Here is a 25676-nt window from a genome sequence, read left to right as displayed (position 1 = left end):
CATAGTCTGTAATATGGAGGGCAGCTCTCAGCATGTCTCCAACATAGTCTGTAATATGGAGGGCAGCTCTCAGCATGTCTCCCACATAGTCTGTAATATGGAGGGCAGCTCTCAGCATGTCTCCCACATAGTCTGTAATGTGGAGGGCAGCTCTCAGCATGTCTCCCACTCCATAGTCTCAGCATGTCTCCCAATAGTCTGTAATGGAGGGCAGCTCTCAGCATGTCTCCCACATAGTCTGTAATATGGAGGGCAGCTCTCAGCATGTCTCCCACGTAGTCTGTAATATGGAGGGCAGCTCTCAGCATGTCTCCCACACAGTCTCCAATATGGAGGGCAGCTCTCAGCATGTCTCCCACATAGTCTGTAATATGGAGGGCAGCTCTCAGCATGTCTCCCACATAGTCTGTAATGTGGAGGGCAGCTCCCAGGATTTCTTCTACAGTCTCCAATTCGGAGGGCAGCTCTCAGCATGTCTCCAACATAGTCTGTAATATGGAGGGCAGCTCTCAGCATGTCTCCCACATAGTCTGTAATATGGAGGGCAGCTCTCAGCATGTCTCCATAGTCTGTAATATGGAGGGCAGCTCTCAGTGTCTCCCACATAGTGTAATATGGAGGGCAGCTCTCAGCATGTCTCCCACATAGTCTGTAATGTGGAGGGCTCTCAATGTCTCCCACAGTGGAGGGCAGCTCTCAGCATGTCTCCCACATAGTCTGTAATATGGAGGGCAGCTCTCAGCATGTCTCCCACATAGTCTGTAATATGGAGGGCAGCTCTCAGCATGTCTCCCATAGTCTGTAATATGGAGGGCAGCTCTCAGCATGTCTCCCACATAGTCTGTAATATGGAGGGCAGCTCTCAGCATGTCTCCCACATAGTCTGTAATATGGAGGGCAGCTCTCAGCATGTCTCCCACATAGTCTGTAATGTGGAGGGCAGCTCCCAGGATTTCTTCTACAGTCTCCAATATGGAGGGCAGCTCTCAGCATGTCTCCAACATAGTCTGTAATATGGAGGGCAATATGTCTCCCACATAGTCTGTAATATGGAAGGCAGCTCTCAGCATGTCTCCAACATAGTCTGTAATATGGAGGGCAGCTCTCAGCATGTCTCCCACATAGTCTGTAATATGGAGGGCAGCTCTCAGCATGTCTCCCACATAGTCTGTAATGTGGAGGGCAGCTCTCAGGATTTCTTCTCAGTCTCATGTCTCTCAGCATGTCTCCCACATAGTCTGTAATATGGAGGGCAGCTCTCAGCATGTCTCCCACATAGTCTGTAATGTGGAGGGCTCTCAGCATGTCTCCCACGTAGTCTGTAATATGGAGGGCAGCTCTCAGCATGTCTCCCACACAGTCTCCAATATGGAGGGCAGCTCTCAGCATGTCTCCCACATAGTCTGTAATATGGAGGGCAGCTCTCAGCATGTCTCCCACATAGTCTGTAATATGGAGGGCAGCTCTCAGCATGTCTCCCAATATAGTCTGTAATGTCTCCCATGGAGGGCAGCTCTCAGCATGTCTCCCACATAGTCTGTAATATGGAGGGCAGCTCAGCATGTCTCCCAGTCTGTAATGGAGGGCTCCAGCATGTCTCCCACATAGTCTGTAATATGGAGGGCAGCTCTCAGCATGTCTCCCACATAGTCTCCAATATGGAGGGCAGCTCTGTGTCTCCCAATAGTCTGTAATATGGAGGGCAGCTCTCAGCATGTCTCCCACATAGTCTGTAATGTGGAGGGCAGCTCTCAGGATTTCTTCTACAGTCTCCAATTGGAGGGCAGCTCTCAGCATGTCTCCAACATAGTCTGTAATATGGAGGGCAGCTCTCAGCATGTCTCCCACATAGTCTGTAATATGGAGGCAGCTCTCAGCATGTCTCCACATAGTCTGTAATATGGAGGGCAGCTCTCAGCATGTCTCCCACATAGTCTGTAATATGGAGGGCAGCTCTCAGCATGTCTCCCACATAGTCTGTAATGTGGAGGGCAGCTCTCAGCATGTCTCTTCCACAGTCTCCAATATGGAGGGCAGCTCTCAGCATGTCTCCCACATAGTCTGTAATATGGAGGGCAGCTCTCAGCATGTCTCCCATAGTCTGTAATATGGACAGCTCTCAGCATGTCTCCCACATAGTCTGTAATATGGAGGGCAGCTCTCAGCATGTCTCCCACATAGTCTGTAATATGGAGGGCAGCTCTCAGCATGTCTCCCACATAGTCTGTAATATGGATGGAGGGCAGCTCTCAGCATGTCTCCCACATAGTCTGTAATATGGAGGGCAGCTCTCAGCATGTCTCCCACATAGTCTGTAATATGGAGGGCAGCTCTCAGCATGTCTCCCACATAGTCTGGACATAGTCTGTAATATGGAGGGCAGCTCTCAGCATGTCTCCCACATAGTCTGTAATGTGGAGGGCAGCTCTCAGGATTTCTTCTACAGTCTCCAATTCTGGAGGGCAGCTCTCAGCATGTCTCCCACATAGTCTGTAATATGGAGGGCAGCTCTCAGCATGTCTCCCACATAGTCTGTAATATGGAGGGCAGCTCTCAGCATGTCTCCCACATAGTCTGTAATATGGAGGGCAGCTCTCAGCATGTCTCCCACATAGTCTGTAATATGGAGGGCAGCTCTCAGCATGTCTCCCACATAGTCTGTAATGTGGAGTCTCAGGATTTCTTCCACAGTCTCCAATTGGAGGGCAGCTCTCAGCATGTCTCCCACATAGTCTGTAATATGGAGAGCTTTCAGGTCTCCCACATAGTCTGTAGCAGCTCTCAGCATGTCTCCCACATAGTCTGTAATATGGAGGGCAGCTCTCAGTGTCTCAGCATGTCTCCACATAGTCTGTAATATGGAGGGCAGTCTCAGCAATATGGAGGGCAGCTCTCAGCATGTCTCCCACATAGTCTGTAATATGGAGGGCAGCTCTCAGCATGTCTCCCACATAGTCTGTAATATGGAGGGCAGCTCTCAGCATGTCTCCCACATAGTCTGTAATATGGAGGGCAGCTCTCAGCATGTCTCCCACATAGTCTGTAATATGGAGGGCAGCTCTCAGCATGTCTCCCACATAGTCTGTAATATGGAGGGCAGCTCTCAGCATGTCTCCCACATAGTCTGTAATATGGAGGGCAGCTCTCAGCATGTCTCCCACATAGTCTGTAATATGGAGGGCAGCTCTCAGCATGTGTCTCTCAGCATGTCTCCCACAGCTCTCAGTGTCTCCCAATAGTCTGGAGGGCAGCTCTCAGCATGTCTCCCACATAGTCTGTAATGTGGAGGGCAGCTCTCAGGATTTCTTCTACAGTCTCCAATTCGGAGGGCAGCTCTCAGCATGTCTCCACATAGTCTGTAATATGGAGGGCAGCTCTCAGCATGTCTCCCACATAGTCTGTAATATGGAGGGCAGCTCTCAGCATGTCTCCCACATAGTCTGTAATGTGGAGGGCAGCTCTCAGCATGTCTCCCACATAGTCTGTAATATGGAGGGCAGCTCTCAGCATGTCTCCCACATAGTCTGTAATGTGGAGGGCAGCTCTCAGGATTTCTTCCCAGTCTCCAATTCGGAGGGCAGCTCTCAGCATGTCTCCCACATAGTCTGTAATATGGAGGGCAGCTCTCAGCATGTCTCCCAGCTAGTCTGTAATATGGAGGGCAGCTCTCAGCATGTCTCCCACATAGTCTGTAATATGGAGGGCAGCTCTCAGCATGTCTCCCACATAGTCTGTAATATGGAGGGCAGCTCTCAGCATGTCTCCCACATAGTCTGTAATATGGAGGGCAGCTCTCAGCATGTCTCCCACATAGTCTGTAATATGGAGGGCAGCTCTCAGCATGTCTCCCACATAGTCTGTAATATGGAGGGCAGCTCTCAGCATGTCTCCCACATAGTCTGTAATATGGAGGGCAGCTCTCAGCATGTCTCCCACATAGTCTGTAATGTGGAGGGCAGCTCTCAGGATTTCTTCCACAGTCTCCAATTCGGAGGGCAGCTCTCAGCATGTCTCCAACATAGTCTGTAATATGGAGGGCAGCTCTCAGCATGTCTCTGTAATGTGGAGGGCAGCTCTCAGCATGTCTCCCACATAGTCTGTAATATGGAGGGCAGCTCTCAGCATGTCTCCCACATAGTCTGTAATATGGAGGGCAGCTCTCAGCATGTCTCCCACATAGTCTGTAATATGGAGGGCAGCTCTCAGCATGTCTCCCACATAGTCTGTAATATGGAGGGCAGCTCTCAGCATGTCTCCCCCATAGTCTGTAATGTGGAGGGCAGCTCTCAGCATGTCTCCCACATAGTCTGCAATATGGAGTGCAGCTCTCAGCATGTCTCCCACATAGTCTGTAATATGGAGGGCAGCTCTCAGCATGTCTCCCACATAGTCTGTAATATGGAGGGCAGCTCTCAGCATGTCTCCCACATAGTCTGGAATATGGAGGGCAGCTCTCAGCATGTCTCCCACATAGTCTGTAATATGGAGGGCAGCTCTCAGCATGTCTCCCACAGTCTCCAATAGGGCAGCTCTCAGCATGTCTCCCAATAGTCTGTAATATGGAGGGCAGCTCTCAGCATGTCTCCCACATAGTCTGTAATGTGGAGGGCAGCTCTCAGGATTTCTTCTACAGTCTCCAATTCGGAGGGCAGCTCTCAGCATGTCTCCAACATAGTCTGTAATATGGAGGGCAGCTCTCAGCATGTCTCCCACATAGTCTGTAATATGGAGGGCAGCTCTCAGCATGTCTCCCACATAGTCTGTAATATGGAGGGCAGCTCTCAGCATGTCTCCCACATTGTCTGTAATATGGAGGGCAGCTCTCAGCATGTCTCCCACATAGTCTGTAATATGGAGGGCAGCTCTCAGCATGTCTCCCACATAGTCTGTAATATGGAGGGCAGCTCTCAGCATGTCTCCCACATAGTCTGTAATATGGAGGGCAGCTCTCAGCATGTCTCCCACATAGTCTGTAATGAGAAGGGCAGCTCTCAGCATGTCTCCCACATAGTCTGTAATATGGAGGGCAGCTCTCAGCATGTCTCCCACATAGTCTGTAATATGGAGGGCAGCTCTCAGCATGTCTCCCACATAGTCTGTAATATGGAGGGCAGCTCTCAGCATGTCTCCCACATAGTCTGTAATATGGAGGGCAGCTCTCAGCATGTCTCCCACATAGTCTCCAATAATATGGAGGGCAGCTCTCAGCATGTCTCCCACATAGTCTGTAATATGGAGGGCAGCTCTCAGCATGTCTCCCACATAGTCTGTAATATGGAGGGCAGCTCTCAGCATGTCTCCCACATAGTCTGTAATATGGAGGGCAGCTCTCAGCATGTCTCCCACATAGTCTGTAATATGGAGGGCAGCTCTCAGCATGTCTCCCACATAGTCTGTAATATGGAGGGCAGCTCTCAGCATGTCTCCCACATTGTCTGTAATATGGATGTCTGTCTCCCACATAGTCTGTAATATGGAGGGCAGCTCTCAGCATGTCTCCCACATAGTCTGTAATATGGAGGGCAGCTCTCAGCATGTCTCCCACATAGTCTGTAATATGGAGGGCAGCTCTCAGGATTTCTTCACAGTCTCCAATGGAGGGCAGCTCTCAGCATGTCTCCCACATAGTCTGTAATATGGAGGGCAGCTCTCAGCATGTCTCCCACATAGTCTGTAATATGGAGGGCAGCTCTCAGCATGTCTCCCACATAGTCTGTAATATGGAGGGCAGCTCTCAGCATGTCTCCCACATAGTCTGTAATATGGAGGGCAGCTCTCAGCATGTCTCCCACATAGTCTGTAATGTGGAGGGCCAGGATTTCTTCCACAGTCTCCAATATCTTCTCAGCATGTCTCCCACATAGTCTGTAATATGGAGGGCAGCTCTCAGCATGTCTCCCACATAGTCTGTAATATGGAGGGCAGCTCTCAGCATGTCTCCCACATAGTCTGTAATATGGAGGGCAGCTCTCAGCATGTCTCCCACATAGTCTGTAATATGGAGGGCAGCTCTCAGCATGTCTCCCACATAGTCTGTAATATGGAGGGCAGCTCTCAGCATGTCTCCCACATAGTCTCCAATATAGTCTGTCTCCCATATGGAGGGCAGCTCTCAGCATGTCTCCCACATAGTCTGTAATATGGAGGGCAGCTCTCAGCATGTCTCCCACATAGTCTGTAATGTGGAGGGCAGCTCTCAGGATTGTCTCCTACAGTCTGTAATATGGAGGGCAGCTCTCAGCATGTCTCCCACATAGTCTGTAATATGGAGGGCAGCTCTCAGCATGTCTCCCACATAGTCTGTAATATGGAGGGCAGCTCTCAGCATGTCTCCCACATAGTCTGTAATATGGAGGGCAGCTCTCAGCATGTCTCCCACATAGTCTGTAATATGGAGGGCAGCTCTCAGCATGTCTCCCACATAGTCTGTAATATGGAGGGCAGCTCTCAGCATGTCTCCCACATAGTCTGTAATATGGAGGGCAGCTCTCAGCATGTCTCCCACATAGTCTGTAATATGGAGGGCAGCTCTCAGCATGTCTCCAACATAGTCTGTAATATGGAGGGCAGCTCTCAGCATGTCTCCCACATAGTCTGTAATATGGAGGGCAGCTCTCAGCATGTCTCCCACATAGTCTGTAATATGGAGGGCAGCTCTCAGCATGTCTCCCACATAGTCTGTAATATGGAGGGCAGCTCTCAGCATGTCTCCCACATAGTCTGTAATGTGGAGGGCAGCTCTCAGGATTTCTTCTACAGTCTCCAATTCGGAGGGCAGCTCTCAGCATGTCTCCCACATAGTCTGTAATATGGAGGGCAGCTCCCAGCTCAGCATGTCTCCCACATAGTCTGTAATATGGAGGGCAGCTCTCATGTCTCCCACATAGTCTGTAATATGGAGGGCAGCTCTCAGCATGTCTCCCACATAGTCTGTAATGGAGGGCAGCTCTCAGCATGTCTCCAGCTCTCACATGTCTCCACATAGTCTCCAATATTCAGGGCAGCTCTCAGCATGTCTCCCACATAGTCTGTAATATGGAGGGCAGCTCTCAGCATGTCTCCCACATAGTCTGTAATGTGGAGGGCAGCTCTCAGCATGTCTTCCACAGTCTCCAATTCGGAGGGCAGCTCTGTCTCCCATAGTCTGTAATATGGAGGGCAGCTCTCAGCATGTCTCCCACATAGTCTCCAATATGGAGGGCAGCTCTCAGCATGTCTCCCACATAGTCTGTAATATGGAGGGCAGCTCTCAGCATGTCTCCCACATAGTCTGTAATATGGAGGGCAGCTCTCAGCATGTCTCCCACATAGTCTGTAATATGGAGGGCAGCTCTCAGCATGTCTCCCACATAGTCTGTAATATGGAGGGCAGCTCTCAGCATGTCTCCCACATAGTCTGTAATATGGAGGGCAGCTCTCACCATGTCTCCCACACAGTCTCCAATTTTCAGGGCAGCTCTCAGCATGTCTCCCACATAGTCTGTAATATGGAGGGCAGTTCTCAGCATGTCTCCCCATAGTCTGTAATGTGGAGGGCAGCTCTCAGGATTTCTTCCACAGTCTCCAATTCGGAGGGCAGCTCTCAGCATGTCTCCAACATAGTCTGTAATATGGAGGGCAGCTCTCAGCATGTCTCCCACATAGTCTGTAATATGGAGGGCAGCTCTCAGCATGTCTCCCACATAGTCTGTAATATGGAGGGCAGCTCTCAGCATGTCTCCCACATAGTCTGTAATATGGAGGGCAGCTCTCAGCATGTCTCCCACATAGTCTGTAATATGGAGGGCAGCTCTCAGCATGTCTCCCACATAGTCTCCAATATGGAGGGCAGCTCTCAGCATGTCTCCCACATAGTCTGTAATATGGAGGGCAGCTCTCAGCATGTCTCCCACATAGTCTGTAATGTGGAGGGCAGCTCAGGATGTCTCCAATTCAGGGCAGCTCTCAGCATGTCTCCAACATAGTCTGTAATATGGAGGGCAGCTCTCAGCATGTCTCCCACATAGTCTGTAATATGGAGGGCAGCTCTCAGCATGTCTCCCACATAGTCTGTAATATGGAGGGCAGCTCTCAGCATGTCTCCCACATAGTCTGTAATATGGAGGGCAGCTCTCAGCATGTCTCCCACATAGTCTGTAATATGGAGGGCAGCTCTCAGCATGTCTCCCACATAGTCTGTAATATGGAGGGCAGCTCTCAGCATGTCTCCCACATAGTCTGTAATATGGAGGGCAGCTCTCAGCATGTCTCCCACATAGTCTGTAATATGGAGGGCAGCTCTCAGCATGTCTCCCACATAGTCTGTAATGTGGAGGGCAGCTCTCAGGATGTCTTCCACAGTCTCCATGTCTCCCACATAGTCTGTAATATGGAGGGCAGCTCTCAGCATGTCTCCCACATAGTCTGTAATATGGAGGGCAGCTCTCAGCATGTCTCCATGTCTCCAATATGGAGGGCAGCTCTCAGCATGTCTCCACACAGTCTGTAATATTTCAGGGCAGCTCTCAGCATGTCTCCCACATAGTCTGTAATATGGAGGGCAGCTCTCAGCATGTCTCCCACATAGTCTGTAATGTGGAGGGCAGCTCTCAGGATTTCTTCCAGTCTCCAATTCGGAGGGCAGCTCTCAGCATGTCTCCAACATAGTCTGTAATATGGAGGGCAGCTCTCAGCATGTCTCCCACATAGTCTGTAATATGGAGGGCAGCTCTCAGCATGTCTCCCACATAGTCTGTAATATGGAGGGCAGCTCTCAGCATGTCTCCCACATAGTCTGTAATATGGAGGGCAGCTCTCAGCATGTCTCCCACATAGTCTGTAATGTGGAGGGCAGCTCTCAGCATGTCTCCCACATAGTCTCCAATATGGAGGGCAGCTCTCAGCATGTCTCCCACATAGTCTGTAATATGGAGGGCAGCTGCATGTCTCCACATAGTCTGTAATGTGGAGGGCAGCTCTCAGCATGTCTCCCACATAGTCTGTAATATGGACAGTCTCCAATAGTCGGAGGGCAGCTCTCAGCATGTCTCCAACATAGTCTGTAATATGGAGGGCAGCTCTCAGCATGTCTCCCACATAGTCTGTAATATGGAGGGCAGCTCTCAGCATGTCTCCCACATAGTCTGTAATATGGAGGGCAGCTCTCAGCATGTCTCCCACATAGTCTGTAATATGGAGGGCAGCTCTCAGCATGTCTCCCACATAGTCTGTAATGTGGAGGGCAGCTCTCAGCATGTCTCCCACAGTCTCCAATAGGGCAGCTCTCAGCATGTCTCCAACATAGTCTGTAATATGGAGGGCAGCTCTCAGCATGTCTCCCACATAGTCTGTAATATGGAGGGCAGCTCTCAGCATGTCTCCCACATAGTCTGTAATGTGGAGGGCAGCTCTCAGCATGTCTCCCACATAGTCTGTAATATGGAGGGCAGCTCTCAGCATGTCTCCCACATAGTCTGTAATGTGGAGGGCAGCTCTCAGCATTTCTTCCACATAGTCTCCAATATGGAGGGCAGCTCTCAGCATGTCTCCACATAGTCTGTAATATGGAGGGCAGCTCTCAGCATGTCTCCCACATAGTCTGTAATATGGAGGGCAGCATGTCTCCCACATAGTCTGTAATATGGAGGGCAGCTCTCAGCATGTCTCCCACATAGTCTGTAATATGGAGGGCAGTTCTCAGCATGTCTCCCCCATAGTCTGTAATGTGGAGGGCAGCTCTCAGCATGTCTCCCACATAGTCTGTAATGTGGAGGGCAGCTCTCAGGATTTCTTCCACAGTCTCCAATTCGGAGGGCAGCTCTCAGCATGTCTCCAACATAGTCTGTAATATGGAGGGCAGCTCTCAGCATGTCTCCCACATAGTCTGTAATATGGAGGGCAGCTCTCAGCATGTCTCCCCCATAGTCTGTAATGTGGAGGGCAGCTCTCAGCATGTCTCCCACATAGTCTGCAATATGGAGGGCAGCTCTCAGCATGTCTCCCACACAGTCTTTAATATTCAGGGCAGCTCTCAGCATGTCTCCCACATAGTCTGTAATATGGAGGGCAGCTCTCAGCATGTCTCCCCATAGTCTGTAATATGGAGGGCAGCTCTCAGCATGTCTCCCACATAGTCTGTAATATGGAGGGCAGCTCTCAGCATGTCTCCCACATAGTCTGTAATATGGAGGGCAGCTCTCAGCATGTCTCCCACATAGTCTGTAATATGGAGGGCAGCTCTCAGCATGTCTCCCACACAGTCTGTTATGGAGGGCAGCTCTCAGCATGTCTCCCACATAGTCTGTAATATGGAGGGCAGCTCTCTCCCAGCATGTCTCAGCATGTCTCCCACACAGTCTGCAATATTCAGGGCAGCTCTCAGCATGTCTCCCACATAGTCTGTAATATGGAGGGCAGTTCTCAGCATGTCTCCCCCATAGTCTGTAATGTGGAGGGCAGCTCTCAGCATGTCTCCCACATAGTCTGTAATGTGGAGGGCAGCTCTCAGCATGTCTCCCACATATTTCTTCCAGCATGTCTCCACATTCTGGAATATGGAGCAGCTCTCAGCATGTCTCCCCCATAGTCTGTAATATGGAGGGCAGCTCTCAGCATGTCTCCCACATAGTCTGTAATATGGAGGGCAGCTCTCAGCATGTCTCCCCCAATAGTGGCAGCTCTCAGGCAGCTCTCAGCATGTCTCCCACATAGTCTGTAATATGGAGGGCAGCTCTCAGCATGTCTCCCACATAGTCTGTAATGTGGAGGGCAGCTCTCAGGATTTCTTCCACAGTCTCCAATTCGGAGGGCAGCTCTCAGCATGTCTCCAACATAGTCTGTAATATGGAGGGCAGCTCTCAGCATGTCTCCCACATAGTCTGTAATATGGAGGGCAGCTCTCAGCATGTCTCCCACATAGTCTGTAATATGGAGGGCAGCTCTCAGCATGTCTCCCACATAGTCTGTAATATGGAGGGCAGCTCTCAGCATGTCTCCCACATAGTCTGTAATATGGAGGGCAGCTCTCAGCATGTCTCCCACATAGTCTGTAATATGGAGGGCAGTTCTCAGCATGTCTCCCCCATAGTCTGTAATGTGGAGGGCAGCTCTCAGCATGTCTCCCACATAGTCTGTAATGTGGAGGGCAGCTCTCAGCATGTCTCCCACATAGTCTGTAATATCGGAGGGCAGCTCTCAGCATGTCTCCCACATAGTCTGTAATATGGAGGGCAGCTCTCAGCATGTCTCCCACATAGTCTGTAATATGGAGGGCAGCTCTCAGCATGTCTCCCACATAGTCTGTAATATGGAGGGCAGTTCTCAGCATGTCTCCCCCATAGTCTGTAATGTGGAGGGCAGCTCTCAGCATGTCTCCAACATAGTCTGTAATATGGAGTGCAGCTCTCACTATGTCTCCCCACACAGTCTGTAATGTGGAGGGCAGCTCTCAGCATGTCTCCAATCTGTAATTCAGGGCAGCTCTCAGCATGTCTCCCACATAGTCTGTAATATGGAGGGCAGCTCTCAGCATGTCTCCCACATAGTCTGCAATGTCTTCCACATAGTCTGAGGGCAGCTCTCAGCATGTCTCCCACATAGTCTGTAATGTGGAGGGCAGCTCTCAGGATGTCTCCCACAGTCTCCCCACAGCTCTCAGTCTCCAAGTTAATATGGAGGGCAGCTCTCAGCATGTCTCCCACATTGTCTGTAATATGGAGGGCAGCTCTCAGCATGTCTCCCATGTCTCCCATATGGAGGGCAGCTCATGTCTCCCACATAGTCTGTAATATGGAGGGCAGCTCTCAGCATGTCTCCCACATAGTCTCTAATAAGGAGGGCTCTCAGCATGTCTCCCACATAGTCTCTAATAAGGAGGGCAGCTCTCAGGATTTCTTCCACATAGTTTGTAAAATGGAGGGCAGCTCTCAGCATTTCTCCCACATAGTCTGTAATATGGAGGGCAGCTCCCAGCATGTCTCCCACATAGTCTGACTGTGCTGCTGCTCCAGTTTCAACTGTTCTGCCTTATTATTATTCGACCATGCTGGTCATTTATGAACATTTGAACATCTTGGCCATGTTCTGTTATAATCTCCACCCGGCACAGCCAGAAGAGGACTGGCCACCCCACATAGCCTGGTTCCTCTCTAGGTTTCTTCCTAGGTTTTGGCCTTTCTAGGGAGTTTTTCCTAGCCACCGTGCTTCTACACCTGCATTGCTTGCTGTTTGGGGTTTTAGGCTGGGTTTCTGTACAGCACTTTGAGATATCAGCTGATGTACGAAGGGCTATATAAATAAATTTGATTTGATTTGATTTGGAAGGCAGCTCTCAGCATGTCTCCCACATAGTCTCCAATAAGGAGGGCAGCTCTCAGGATTTCTTCCACATAGCTTGTAAAATGGAGGGCAGCTCTCAGCATGTCTTCCACATAGTCGGTAATATGGAGGGCAGCTCTCAGCATTTCTCCCACATAGTCTCCAATATGGAGGGCAGATGTGATCGGGGGTCTGAGGTGTTGATCCAATTCACAGACCCCTGTGTTGACAGAACAGAGGGAAAGCATTGAAACATGCTAAAAGGCCCTCTCCTCCCCTTTCCTCTTTTCTACTTAAAGGCAGATAGCAGAACATTGGTACACCACACCATTCCAACCACTTGACATATAATCAGTGAGACAACATGCCAATGGAATCAATGTCTGGGACTAATCACGCAGGCTGTCTCAAATTTTATGAGTACTCTGAGTGGCACTGTCCCAAATCATATAAAGATATCAAAAGATTAATGAATCCAGTGTCAAATAGAAGAACACACACACTCAAAGGGAATTTATTTGTCAAGAGTTTTAATAATTTACTAAAAAAAGAGTGTAAAAGTCACAGATCTCTTCTCCAAGATTGATCTGTCTCATATTCAAAGTGATGGCAGATGTAACAAATTTGCAAACTTGTCCTCTTTTGTACTTTAGTGTACAAGTATTGGCATTACACCCGTGGCTGTATTTGAATGAGACTTCATATGCATATATTTATATTTGAAAATACTTCATAGGAATCACTTAATATAAAGTAAATCAAACCGGCGTGAAATGTACAGCCTTGAGAAATTCCCAAAACACAGCTGAAAATTGTATACAAAACATGCTAGGAATTGTACAAATAGCAGGGCTATTTGAGTGGAGGGGCTCAAGGAATAGGCTTTTCTGATGGTTTGCTTGACATCATTTGGGACCACCACTGAAGTAAAGCATATGAGTTAAATATACAACACCCAAGTAACTCTCAAATACATAACATTGAAGTCTATTGCCTATTTCAAGTTTATTTAGCAGGAGAAGAGAGACACTTTATAAATATATCTTTGCAGTATTGAGAACCTTAACTGAAACGGATTCAATAAAAAGGCTAAAAGTCAACATTTCAATAATTGAAAAAGTTAAAAAGTATAGAACTAAAATGCATTGTCTTTAATAAAAGATGTATACTGTATTTGCCTCTTCAAAAAAAAAGTTATGTATAAACCCCCACCACCATCACCATCATGTGGTTGTTTTAGAGAGGTAATATATATATATATATATTTATATACATATATATATTTGAATTTATATGCATTATATACTATATATAAATATGGCATTTTAACTATTTTTGTTACAATTTCCTTTAAAAGGACAAATTCTATTTCCGACCCAAAGGCGATTGATATTAAATTTGGAAAGGGCCTTGATCATTTTTCTGTGTTCAAAATGATGTTGTAAATATTAAAAATAAGTCTCAATTCTTTGCAAATTATTATTTTTTACACTATAAAGATTTGTCAACTTGTATTCAGTGTGTTCATATCTACAGCAATACAACTGTCACTTCCAAAAGTAAGGAAAAAGTGTCATTATCAAATGCTTTTCCCCTCATAGGAAATTGTTGTGTTCTTCACCCTCTTATGAATGTTGGTATGAATTTCATTACTAAACTTTGAGTCATTACAACCACAGTTCTATACAAATGTGGCAAATCGAAGGTAAGAAGCTGCTGTGTTGCTGTGGTCATTTGGTTCCCTGGTTGTGCAGTGTGGGGCAGATACAGGACTTTTATGCATGTGACTCCCAGGCTCCCATCCTACATGATTTTGGCTTTTATAGCTCCCAGGGTATCACTGTCATGGCTGGTAAGGGACAAGGTCCAATTCTTCATGCAGGACCATACTGTAATTCACATAGTCCACCCTTTAACATGTCTCCTCCATGGCTTCAAAACATCTTCAGTCTCACAGGAACAGGGTGGAAAGTCCTCCTGTACAACAATGCTGATCTGATAATGACAAGTGTAACACTGAAATGTCCTATTATGACAATAAAAAGGGCATAGTTGGATATCTCCATCTTCTCTCTCGGGCTGTATGTGCCTTTTCAACGTACAATGGTTGTTGGCACATCACCACATCTTACAAGAGACGTTTTCTAAAGGTAAGAATTGCACTAGGCTGGTCTCACGGCTGACCAAACTGTTCATGTTCAAAAGTCTCTGTACTGTACATAGGCGTTTGTTTGTTTTCCCAACCAAGGACCATCTGTTGTTCTCCTGCCACCATTTTGGCCATCAATCCACTGAAATATGGCCACGATTCGATCACAGATCGCATGATAACACCAGGTGTAAAAGGGGTCCATAAATCTCGTCCCATGCGTTCATTCATTAAAAGAAAACAGACCTCCAGCGCTCTCTGGTGACCAGGCAGAGGCATTGCAGGCAGGCAGGCACACATGACCTCAGAGGCCATGGATTGTACAGTACTCAGTTTCCTCAGCTGTCTGTCAGTAAGTCCCATCGCTAGAGCATGTTGAGGATGGCATTGTACATCTGTGTGAGCACGGCCAGGTGGACGGGCAGGCAGGAGCGGCGGTCCTGGTTGGCAGGGTTACACGTCAGCCATGAGAGGGCGTTGTACTGCTCCAACACAAACCTACAGCAGGACGCAAGACATGAGCACCAGAGTTTGGGGTTAGAAAACACATAACATGAACATACATCATAGTAGATGAAGTGTTGTCCTCAACAGCCTACACATGATGCAGGCATACAGCTACTACTTCACCATAGAGGACAAGTCAGTGACAATGACAACCTATGTGTCGGAGTGAGAGAAGAGGAGATGTTGGGGTGTTACACAGTAGGAGAAGGTAGGTTGGGATGGGCAGTGGGTACAGGGCATACAGCAGAGACCTACTAACCTGAGCACGTCAGAGGTGGTTTTGGAGTCCAGAGGGTGAGGCGTCCTCTTAGCGGTCTTGTCTGAGCTCGTCTGAGTGGGCTCGTCAGATTGGGCTGTGGAGATGGAGATGTGGTGGTGTAGCGATGCCTGGAGGGAGAAAACACACAGTAAGTGGCTAAACACACACAGACGTACACACACAAAAGAATGAATGCACACACCCTCCCACAGGCACAAACAAAATCAACGAGTTCATGGATCCCTTACCTTGAGGAAGAGTGGACACTGGTTCTGAGCCTGAGGGCAGGAGGCCCAGAACCAGTGAGGCAGGCTGTCGGCCTGGGCAGTGGAGACGTAGTATCCAAGGGCTAGAGGCTGCTGCTTCAGCTCCTCCGGAGGGTTCTCCCTGGACAGAAGCCTCTCTCCCTGACTCTGGAGGAGCACATGGGACAGACGGAACATTAATACTGGGGGCAACATGGCTGCCAACGACCACACAGCTGCTCTATTTTCGACTATAACAGATGTCTGTGTACTGAACATTACAGGTACACTATAGGATTTTAGTTATGGACCATAGCGCCACACCATAACACAGGCAAAACTCACCCCGCTGAAGAGTAACAGGCTGACCACGTGGTTCTAAGTAAATGTAGAAATCTATGTTATTAAATTATTGCACCCACACTGCTCGAGCGCGCCAAAGATCGTCTGAGTTGCCAAGGGCTAAAATAGAAATCAGTTATATTTCTGACGCATATCGCGTTGCAAGTCCTGCCTCTCCCATCTCCTCATTGGTTATACCCACGTGGGTGACTGAAAGACGAACGAGGTCAGTGGCGGTAATGCACCTAATTTATGAAAGTTGTCAATTGCAATATAAAGTCAAGAGAAGAAAAAGCCTGGAAGGAATAGAGATGACTAGAAACAATTCGGTTGACCATTTTATGTGTGGATTAATTGGCGGAGTAGAGGACCTGCATTTCAGGTAAAATAACAACTCAATGTTTATATCCTAGGACAAATTAGCTAGCAACAGCAAGCTAGCTAAATATGACAAATTAGCTAGGAAGTGCAAGCTAACTAGCTAAATTGCCATACATTTTTAATGCTTTTCGACCTGTCCCCAAATTAATATAATTGGTTCAGAGTTTGTTTTGATATTTTAACCGACGTGTCGTGATCGCGTTTGGTGTGGGGGGACAAAATACATTTATGCACGATGGCGCACAGCCGGTTTGGGTTCTGTGTAACAGATTCCGTGATAGAAATGTAAGGTCATTTCCAATTGAGCCTGCATACGCAGTGTTTCCCGTGAATGCAATCTCTGCTAAAGCTGGAACATTGCCTTCAAATTTGAATCACACTCTCAAGCTGATTTTCCACGATACAGATTAAATAGAGCCCCCCTCACTGTTATTTTAAAGCAGGATTCTAGAACATTCCAATGTTCTAGAATCCACCAACAGTATCAGGAAAAGTTCTGCATAATTCACATGAATCGAGTCCCAGCCTGGTTCCTGAACTCACCCTGTTATGCTGGAAATGTGAGCTCCCCCCCATGCCAGAGGGGGAGCCAGGGGAGGGTACTGGGGAGGTGTTGGGGGAAGGGTGAAGGTTGAGAATGTCATGTCCTATGTCATTCTCCAGCTCATCGGGGAAAGGCAGGTCGAACATGTCATCTGGAGACAAACACAGTCAGCTATAGACGTACACATGTAACTTGTCATACAGAAGAGGTGCAGTCTACACCGTGTAGTCCAGTGTATCTTCTTCTGAAACCATTAAGGCAGTGACAGTTCCAAAGGGAGCATGCCAACAATCCTTAGACAATTGTGCACCCTGGTGGGTTTTCATTTCTTTTAAATCAGGTTTTTACTTTGGCGGACGTTACTTTTACATTGACATTTGTTAATAAAAACTCACGAATGCAGCTGTTTATGTCAAATGATTTTGTTTCCTACTTGTAGCCCTGTTTTTCCTGAAAATAAAATGGCAAAACACTTCATTGTGAGGCTAACTAGAAGGGCTGGTCATGCGGATAAATGAAGGTTTGATAAATGAAAAGCCTTTTTTTTGCTGGGGCCTCGGGACTGACAGGGATAAAAATAGATAAATAGGTAGGCACTTATGTGTGAACTGCATAGAATAATAAATCCAGCAACAGCTACTGTAAAATACTGAGTACACAATACCTAGTTACTGATATTAAACCTTGCGATTTCCAACTCATATTTTTATTGTCTCTAACATCTAGGTTGTATTGATTAACCTTGCATCTAAATGCACTCTGCACTATGCTCCAGTATGACACTCCCAGTTAGGGAGTGCCAACATGGAGGTCTAATGTGGAGCCCTTACCGGCGTTGTCCTCTGTGGGGTAGGAGCTGGCGGCCAGCTGGGTGGTGGCGGAGGTGGGGAATACCAGGATGTGGGTACAGGAAGCATCCTGAGGGGTGTTCAGCTGGGACGTCTGCAGGTTGAGGGCCGTGCTGCGACCAAACACCGAACCCATTGTAACCGCATCTGCACACACAAACCATGTATTATCAATATGTTATGTAAGGTTGCATTGTGATTTACCTCAATAGAGCTTGCAGTGTGTCGGCAAAGAAATCAGTTGAGTGTGCTAAAGTTTCTATTGCTGTGCACAATGTCTCGCAGTGCAGAGTGTCTGTACTGTAAAATCCACTTGGCAGAACCTTGCCATCTCTATTATGTCTGCATTACCGTGTGCTGTGAAGTGAGTGTGGCAGCACAAAGTGCTCCTTCAATGTGTGGAAGTGTAATGTGTTCCCTGAGCGCAGTAATGTGTCTGCTCCTTGGTGTTGTGCAGAGCTAACCCTCCACGCATTACTACTGCCATCTCTACTAAGATCGTACGACCTCTGTACTGTACTGTGCATTGGGGCTAAACACACTATTACACTGTTCACCTCTGGGTCATAACATGGTGTATCTGCAACCCCAGGGCTCTTAGAGTGAGCTTCTAAAACATCTATTAATTATGTCTATTCCATTTTTAGATCTGAAAGGTACATTAAACACATCATCAATGGGGCGGCCCAGCGTGCTGATGCTGCTGTTGCTAACCTGGCATCACCACAATGGAGCCCTGGGGCTCCATGGCAACCAGGCAGGCACTGAGGATGGAGGGGGAGTCCGCGGAGGAGATGCCGCACATACGACACGCCTCCTTCAGCTGGCGACTGATGGAGTGGAGGGAGTGCTCCCCCAGGAGAACGCTCCAGTCTGGAGGGAGGGAGGCATGGGAGGGGGGGGGGGGGAGAGAGGGAGAGAGTTAGGTCAATACAGGGGATGGTTCTACAGTCTACTGTCATCTCCTCTGGATCAACTGAAATGATGTTGCTGAAAATATAGGGATTTGAAAAATCTGCCCTAAACAATATCAGTAACAATACCACCAGCTTCAGCTTAACTTAAAACGTTGTCATGATCCACCTTGGAGATTTCTACAGCAAACAGCAAGGGCAATGAGACAGAGTTAGGCATTCTATACTGTTCTATACCTTTCAGTTCACCGTGTCCTAGTCTGCCCAGCCGACCAATCACGATCCTCCAGGGCAGTGAGGTCATCTGGATGATGCCGACACACCAGTCCCATAACTTCTGCAGCCCCATCTTCCTGGCCGAGACCTTGGGCCGCCGCACTCTGAAGAGGAGCAGGGAGAGAGGAGAAGAACATTTGGTAATGTCTGCATAGCATAACCTGTATTAATTCAACAACCAAATAGGTGCATGCTATTCTCCTGCAGATTGTGAAATGCTACAATAGTGTCTGACTTTACTCAATTTAATATAGCCTAGCATACTATGAAGACACAATGAAGGACAAAAAAGCCCAGGGTATGTTTCACATTATCACACTAGCACATTATCACAACTAGCACATTATCACAACTAGCACATTATCACAATTAGCACATTATCACAATTAGCACACACCTCTCCATAGATATCCTCCACTGACTGATTGACTGACTGTACCTGTTGGGCACGTCGATGTTGATGATGCAGGTCTCCAGTAGCTCTCCCTGTTGGTCGGTGCAGGAGACCAGGATCCAGCGCTGGTCGTGGGACAGGCAGTAGCCCACAAACAGCACGTTGTACCTAGGAGGGATCTCTGCCCACACCTCCCCTGGCTCCGGCATCTTGGCACGGGTAGGACCCAGAATGTACGGGGGAGAGTAGCCCTGTAGAGGGCGGGGGTGCTGGGGAGGGACAGAGAGAGAGAGAGAGAGAGAGAGAGAGAGAGAGAGAGAGAGAGAGAGAGAGTGTTGAAGTGTTTATGTACAAGTTAACACAATGAGTCCCACCGGATTTCTAACCCCTTCTAAACATTGTGTGTGATTGTCACATTCACTGGAATAATTATCGGACCAAGATGCAGCGCCATATGGTTTCCACATATTATTTATTAGAAACGCACAAACAACAAAGCAAGAACGAAACAAACAACTAACCGTAACAAAGAGGTGTAACATACACTAACTCAAAAACAATATCCCATAAAACACAGGTGGAAAAAATTGCTACTTAAATATGATCCCCAATTCGAGACAACAATAGCCAGCTGCCTCTAATTGGGAATCATACCAAACACCAACATAGAAAAACTAAACTAGAACCCCACATAGAAAATAATAACTAGAAAACCCCCCAGTCACGCCCTGACCTAATCTACCATAGAAAATAAGGGCTCTCTATGGTCAGAACGTGACAGTGATACCAACCATAAGTCTGTGTGATTACCGGGGACTGCGCTAGAGTTGTGAGACAAGGGCTGATCATGAAGGGGCCTGGGGCCGAGTCTTTTATACTAAATCTGTAGAGTCCAAATGGTTTGAGCTACAAACTACTAAAAGCTGAGAGTCATGTTCAACATGTTCTACTCTATGATGCTCACAAGCTACACAAGAGTGGTTAAAAGGTAAGGAAGGGGTTATTCTACATAGGTCATAGGAAATCCCAGGACATAGTGTCTATAGTACTGTAATTAGCTCACATAGTTGCTGTCAAACTCCAAACGCTTGTCACTGACTAGTTGGACATTCATTTCCCAGTGAGCAAACCATTTCTGTACTTACAGCATTCATATAAATTCATTTTTATCATGTTTTTGCTTTGGCGAACCTTATTATTATATTGACATTTGCCATTGAAACTCATGAATGCAACTGTTTATGTCAAGTTGTTTGGCTTTCTACTTGTAGCCCTGTTTTTCCTGAAAATAAAATCGTAAAAAACACTTAATTGGGAGGCTAAATATAAGGGCTGGTAATGTAGATAAATGAAGGTCAGGTAAAAACGAAAAGCCTATTTTTGCTGGAGTCTCGGGACTGATAGGGTTAAAAATAGATGAGAGATGTATAGATAAATGGTTAGGCACTTATGTGTCTAAAGCCTGTGTCTGTTTAAATGGGTGTCCATGTCTCAGTCCCCGGTAATCAGCCCCCGGTAAATCACACAGACTTATGGTTGGTCTCACACACAATGCTTAGAAGGGTTTAGGGGTAGCAACACATCTACCACGCTGATCCTCAACACTGGAGCCCCTCAGGGGTGCATGCTCAGTCCCCTCCTGTACTCCCTGTTCACCCATGCCTGCATGGCCAGGCACAACTCCCACACCAGAAATTAAGTTTGCAGACGACACAACAGTGGTAGGCCGACAACGATTGAGACAGCCTATAGGGAGGAGGTCAGAGACCTGGCCGGGTGGTGCCAGAATAACAACTTCTCCCTAAACGTAAACAAGACTAAGGAGATGATTGTGGACTAGAGGAAAAGGAGGACCGAGCATGCCCCCATTCTCATCGACAGGGCTGTACTGGAGCAGGTTGAGAGCTTCAAGTTCCTTAGTGTCCACATCACCAACAAACTATCATGGTCCAAACACATCAAGACAGTCGTGAAGAGGGCACGACAAAACCTATCCCCCCTCAGGAGACTGAAAAGATTTGGCATGGGTCATCAGATCTTCAAAAGGTTCTACAGCTGCAACATCGAGAGCATGGTTGCATCACAGCCTGGTACGATAACTGCTCAGTCTCCCACTGCAAGGCACTACAGAGGGTAGTGCGTGCGGGCCAGTACATCACTAGGGCTAAGCTGCCTGCCATCCAGGACCTCTACACCAGGCGGTGTCAGAGGAAGGCCCTAAAAATTGTTACAGATCCCAGCCACCCCAGTCATAGACTGTTCTCTCTACTACCGCATGACAAGCGGTACCGGAGCGCCAAGTCTCGGACCAAAAGGCTTCTCAACAGTTTTTACCCCCAACCCTTCTTCTACGCTGCTGCTACTCTCTGTTTATTATCTATGCATAGTCACTTTAACTCTACCTACACGTACATATATCCTCTATTAGCCCGACTAACCGGTGGCCCCGCACATTGACACTGTACCGGTACCACCTGTATATAGCCTCGCTACTGTTATTTTCACTGTCATTTTTGTATTTCTTTACTTATCTATTGTTTACCTAATACCTATTTTTTTACTTAAAAATTGCACTGTTGGCTAAGGGCTTGTAAGTAATTATTTCACTGTAAGGTCTACACCTGTTGTATTTGGCACATGTGACAAACAAACTTTGATTTGATTTGAAACCTTACCTCTGGGCTTTTAAGCACAGATTCTAGGGTGGAGGCGGGGCCGAAACCGGTCAGAGACTTGATGTGTGTCTTTGTGGGTAGGAGGCGTCTGCACTGAGAGTAGGCTGAGAAGGCCAGGGAGCGCAGGTGCTGCAGGTACAGGGGGCTCTCACCACTGGCTGGCTGGAGCAGGTACTGACAAGGCACCACCTGGACAACACATAGGGAATGAATGAACACTGGTATGAGAGCAGCTTGACCTGGGGAGATATTCATTACTGTTGGTAGAACATGCCAGAATACGAACATGCCAGAATAAGTCTGAAATGGATCCCTATTCCGTATATAGTACACTCCATTTGACCAGAGGGCTCTGGTCAATAGGAGTGCACTATACAGGAATTAGGGTGCTTACCCACAGTCTCCGTCTCTTTACAATCTATACAATCATAATATTCAACGATACAGAAGCTATAGAGAGAACAGTAGGGTATATGAACCTACCTGTAACACCAGAGCTGGTCTCATGCTCTCCGGCAATGTCTTTAGCATCTCTGTGTAGCAACGCATCAGCCCTAGTAACCACACACTGCCCGCCTCCACCTCCTCTCCCTCCTCCTCCTCTCCACCTCCTCCGCCATCCCTCGCTCCGCCTGAGCAGAGGAAGGGGTCCACCACATAGATCACGATGGCCGGGGGGTGGGCGTGGCTATCGGCCGAGTCCGCCAGCGTGGGAATGCCGATTCGTTCTCGCTCCGCCAAACTGGTAAATTAGGAGGAGACATGATTAATATCCCACTATCATAATTACATAGAATACTGGATAATAACATAGAATACTGAATAATAACATAGTAATACAATAGCAATATAGAAGCATATATGCCCTAGCATAGATTTTCACCTCTCAGGGGTCTCTGCTGGCTGGCTGGGTGGTGGTGGTGTGGCATTGGGGTTAGTCTTGGCCTCAGCGGCCCCTACTTGGGTAATCTCTGCTGGGCCTGGTTGGTCCGAGGCTGCTGCCGTGGGGGTGGGGGTGCTTCCTGAGCTAGGGGCTGCCGCTGGCTCTCCCTCAGCAGGGGCCCCGGGGCCAGAGGGGAGCTGGCTGGAGGAGGGGGCAGGCTGTGCTGAGGAGGGTGTAGGGGCTAAGGGAGGCTGATGCTTGGGGGGTATAAACAGACTACTGTCCAAAGACAGGGCAGACAACTGTGGACCTGGGTGGAGGAAAACATAGAGGGGAAGTTAGAGATGAAATGCACAGAGTAGTTTGTGTAATACCAATTTAGTAAGACCTGAAATGCACTACATGACAAAAAGTATGTGGACACCTGCTTGTCGAACATCTCATAACAAAATCATGGGCATTAAAATGGAGTTGGTCCCCCCTTTGCTGCTATAACAGCCTCCACTCTTCTGGGAAGGCTTTGCATTCAGCCACAAGAGCATTAGGTGTTTGATGGAGTGAGGTCAGGGCTCTGTGCAGGCCAGTCAAGATCTTCCACACTGATCTCGACAAACCATTTCTGAATGAACCTTGCTTTGCACACATGGGCATTGTCATGCTGAAACAGGAAAGCTCCTTCCCCAAAGTGTTGCCACACAGTTGGAAGCACAGAATTGTCTGGAATGTCACTGTATGCTGTAGAGTTAAGATTTCCCTTCACTGGAACTAAAACAACTGAAAAACAGCCCCACACCATTATTCCTCCTCCAACCAACTTTACAGTTGGCACTATGCATTGGGGCAGGTAGCATTCTCCTGGCATTCACCAAACCCAGATTAGTCCGTCAGACTGACAGATGGTGAAGAGTGATTCATCACCCCAGAGAACACGTTTCCACTGCTCCAGAGTCCAATGGTGGCGAGCTTTACACCACTCCAGCCGACGCTTGGCATTGCGCATGGTGATATTAGGCTTGTGTGCGGCTGCTTGGCCATGGAAACCCATTTCATGAATCTCCTAACAAACAGTTCTTCTGCTGATGTTGCTTCCACAGGCAGTTTGGAAATCGGTAGTGAGTGTTGCAACCGAGGACAGGCGTTTTTTTACGCGCTACAACACACGGCGGTCCCATTCAGTGAGCTTGTGTGGCCTACTACTTCACAGCACTTACAGTTGACTGGGGCAGCTCTAGCAGGGCAGAAATTTTATGAACTGACTTGATGGAAAGGTGGCATCCTATGACGGTGCCATGTTGAAAGCCACTGAGCTCTTCAGTAAGGCCATTCTACTGCCAATGTTTGTCTATGGCGATTGCATGGCTGTGTGCTCAATTGTATATGTGTATATGTGCTCATCTGTCAGCAAAGGTTGTGGCTGAAATAGCCAAATCCACTAATTTGGAGGGGTGTCCACATACATTTGTAAATATAGTGTCTCCACAGAGAGTTAGGTCTATATCACATAAACATCACAAGGGGAGGGTTAATAGGTACAGTAGCATAAACGATAGAAGAGAATGCAATCATGAAGCTCAGTTTCTTACCTAGCTGCCTTCTGCAGGCTCGGGCATAGAGTTTAAGTTTTCTGAGGTTGTCGATGTGTTGCTGTCCAGCCCAGGGCCCTGTGAACCACTGGTCTATCTGCTCCTCCTCCTGCCTCTCCTTCTCTGTTTCTGTCTCTGTGTCCACTGCCCCCACACGCACCAGGCCATCTCTGGACACCTTGGCCAGGGGTCTGTGTTTCCCCAACCGGCATGTCTGAAAATGGACATAGGCAGGGGTCAAGGGCTATAGATCATATACGCAGTATCTCACCTTGATTGCATACATCTTCACACATTTAAACGTCTATTGGTAATTACTGTATATTCTGAAAGAAACAAGTAAGAATTTCCTGGACAAGAGGGTTGTGATACAGTAGATGTAGATGACAGGACCTACCTCGTAGACAGCGCTGAGCTCCTGGAAGAAGACCTGTGCCCCAGCCAGCAGGGTGTCAGAGTTGGGGCAGAGCACCAGAAAGGCCACGTCTCTCTGTCCCCCGTACGGTTCCAACAGCAGCTTCTCCCAGAAGGGCAGCGCCAGGGGCGACAGCGCCAGGAAGTTACGGTCGTAGTAGTCGTAGTAGCCCAACAACAGGGTGGGAATAGGCAGAGGCTCTGGCGACTCCTCGGACCCTGGTCAGAAGCAAGATGATGCATGTGAGACATTGTACTGCATTATGGGATGCTTGACTGGACTAGCTAAAGGTCTAATTTTCTAAAATTCTTATTCGATTACATTTCTCATGTCATCCTTTGTACTGGCAATATCAATATAATACAGGGCCTACTCCTACATTGACATAAGAGCATGATCCAATAAGGGCTGCTAAGAAACATTGGAAACCAAATCAAATATCTTTGCACTGACAATATTGTTAATATAACGTAGGGCCTACTCTGTCAGGTCGACTCCAAAACTCCTAATTCTAAATTCACATCTCACATCACATGCTGAAATCCAGACGAAAATCAGGCGCAAAGTCATCCACAGTTAATGTGGCTGCTAAAATACACCACAAAGCAAATCACTAGAGACTGAACAGTGTCCCTGGTGGCTTACCGTAGGAGCCCCGTCCAGCCATCTTGTGGAACTGTTGCCATGTGAGCGGTCCTTGTACGTGCTGGATGTTCTCCCAGGTCCGGCCCATCCGTTTCTTCTGGATGGCGTCCTGGAGGTAGGGCTGCAACGACAGCAGCATACGCACCACGTCCTGGGATGACAGCATACTAATGTCCAGCACTGGGGAGAGACAAGGAGACGCACACACACACACACACAAATACAAACATTACATAAATACACATCATACACATTGAACGTCACATCACACAACAGTGCGAAACTAACAAAGAGAAACATGGATTTAAACTTTGAGTGAATG

At 47.8% G+C, this 25676-nt stretch overlaps 1 protein-coding gene across 1 annotated transcript in view; it reads right to left on the bottom strand.

Annotated features, from left to right (window-relative positions):
- Window positions 1-12807: 12807 nt before the first annotated feature.
- LOC115101164 (mediator of RNA polymerase II transcription subunit 13-like) overlaps window positions 12808-25676 on the bottom strand; it is a 102435-nt gene continuing 89566 nt past the window's right edge. Inside the window, 14 exon segments of the mRNA XM_065004773.1 lie at window positions 12808-14941; window positions 15210-15337; window positions 15458-15622; window positions 16721-16872; window positions 17552-17716; window positions 18284-18442; window positions 18721-18863; window positions 19199-19422; window positions 21829-22017; window positions 22312-22570; window positions 22712-23021; window positions 24295-24508; window positions 24692-24927; window positions 25355-25534. Of these exon segments, the coding sequence (XP_064860845.1) occupies window positions 14809-14941; window positions 15210-15337; window positions 15458-15622; window positions 16721-16872; window positions 17552-17716; window positions 18284-18442; window positions 18721-18863; window positions 19199-19422; window positions 21829-22017; window positions 22312-22570; window positions 22712-23021; window positions 24295-24508; window positions 24692-24927; window positions 25355-25534 (2657 nt within the window). The 3' untranslated portion in view covers window positions 12808-14808.

This window comes from Oncorhynchus nerka, linkage group LG19 (genome assembly GCF_034236695.1).
Source record: "Oncorhynchus nerka isolate Pitt River linkage group LG19, Oner_Uvic_2.0, whole genome shotgun sequence".
NCBI lineage: Eukaryota > Metazoa > Chordata > Actinopteri > Salmoniformes > Salmonidae > Oncorhynchus > Oncorhynchus nerka.
This window is presented reverse-complemented; position numbering and strand designations above follow the sequence as displayed.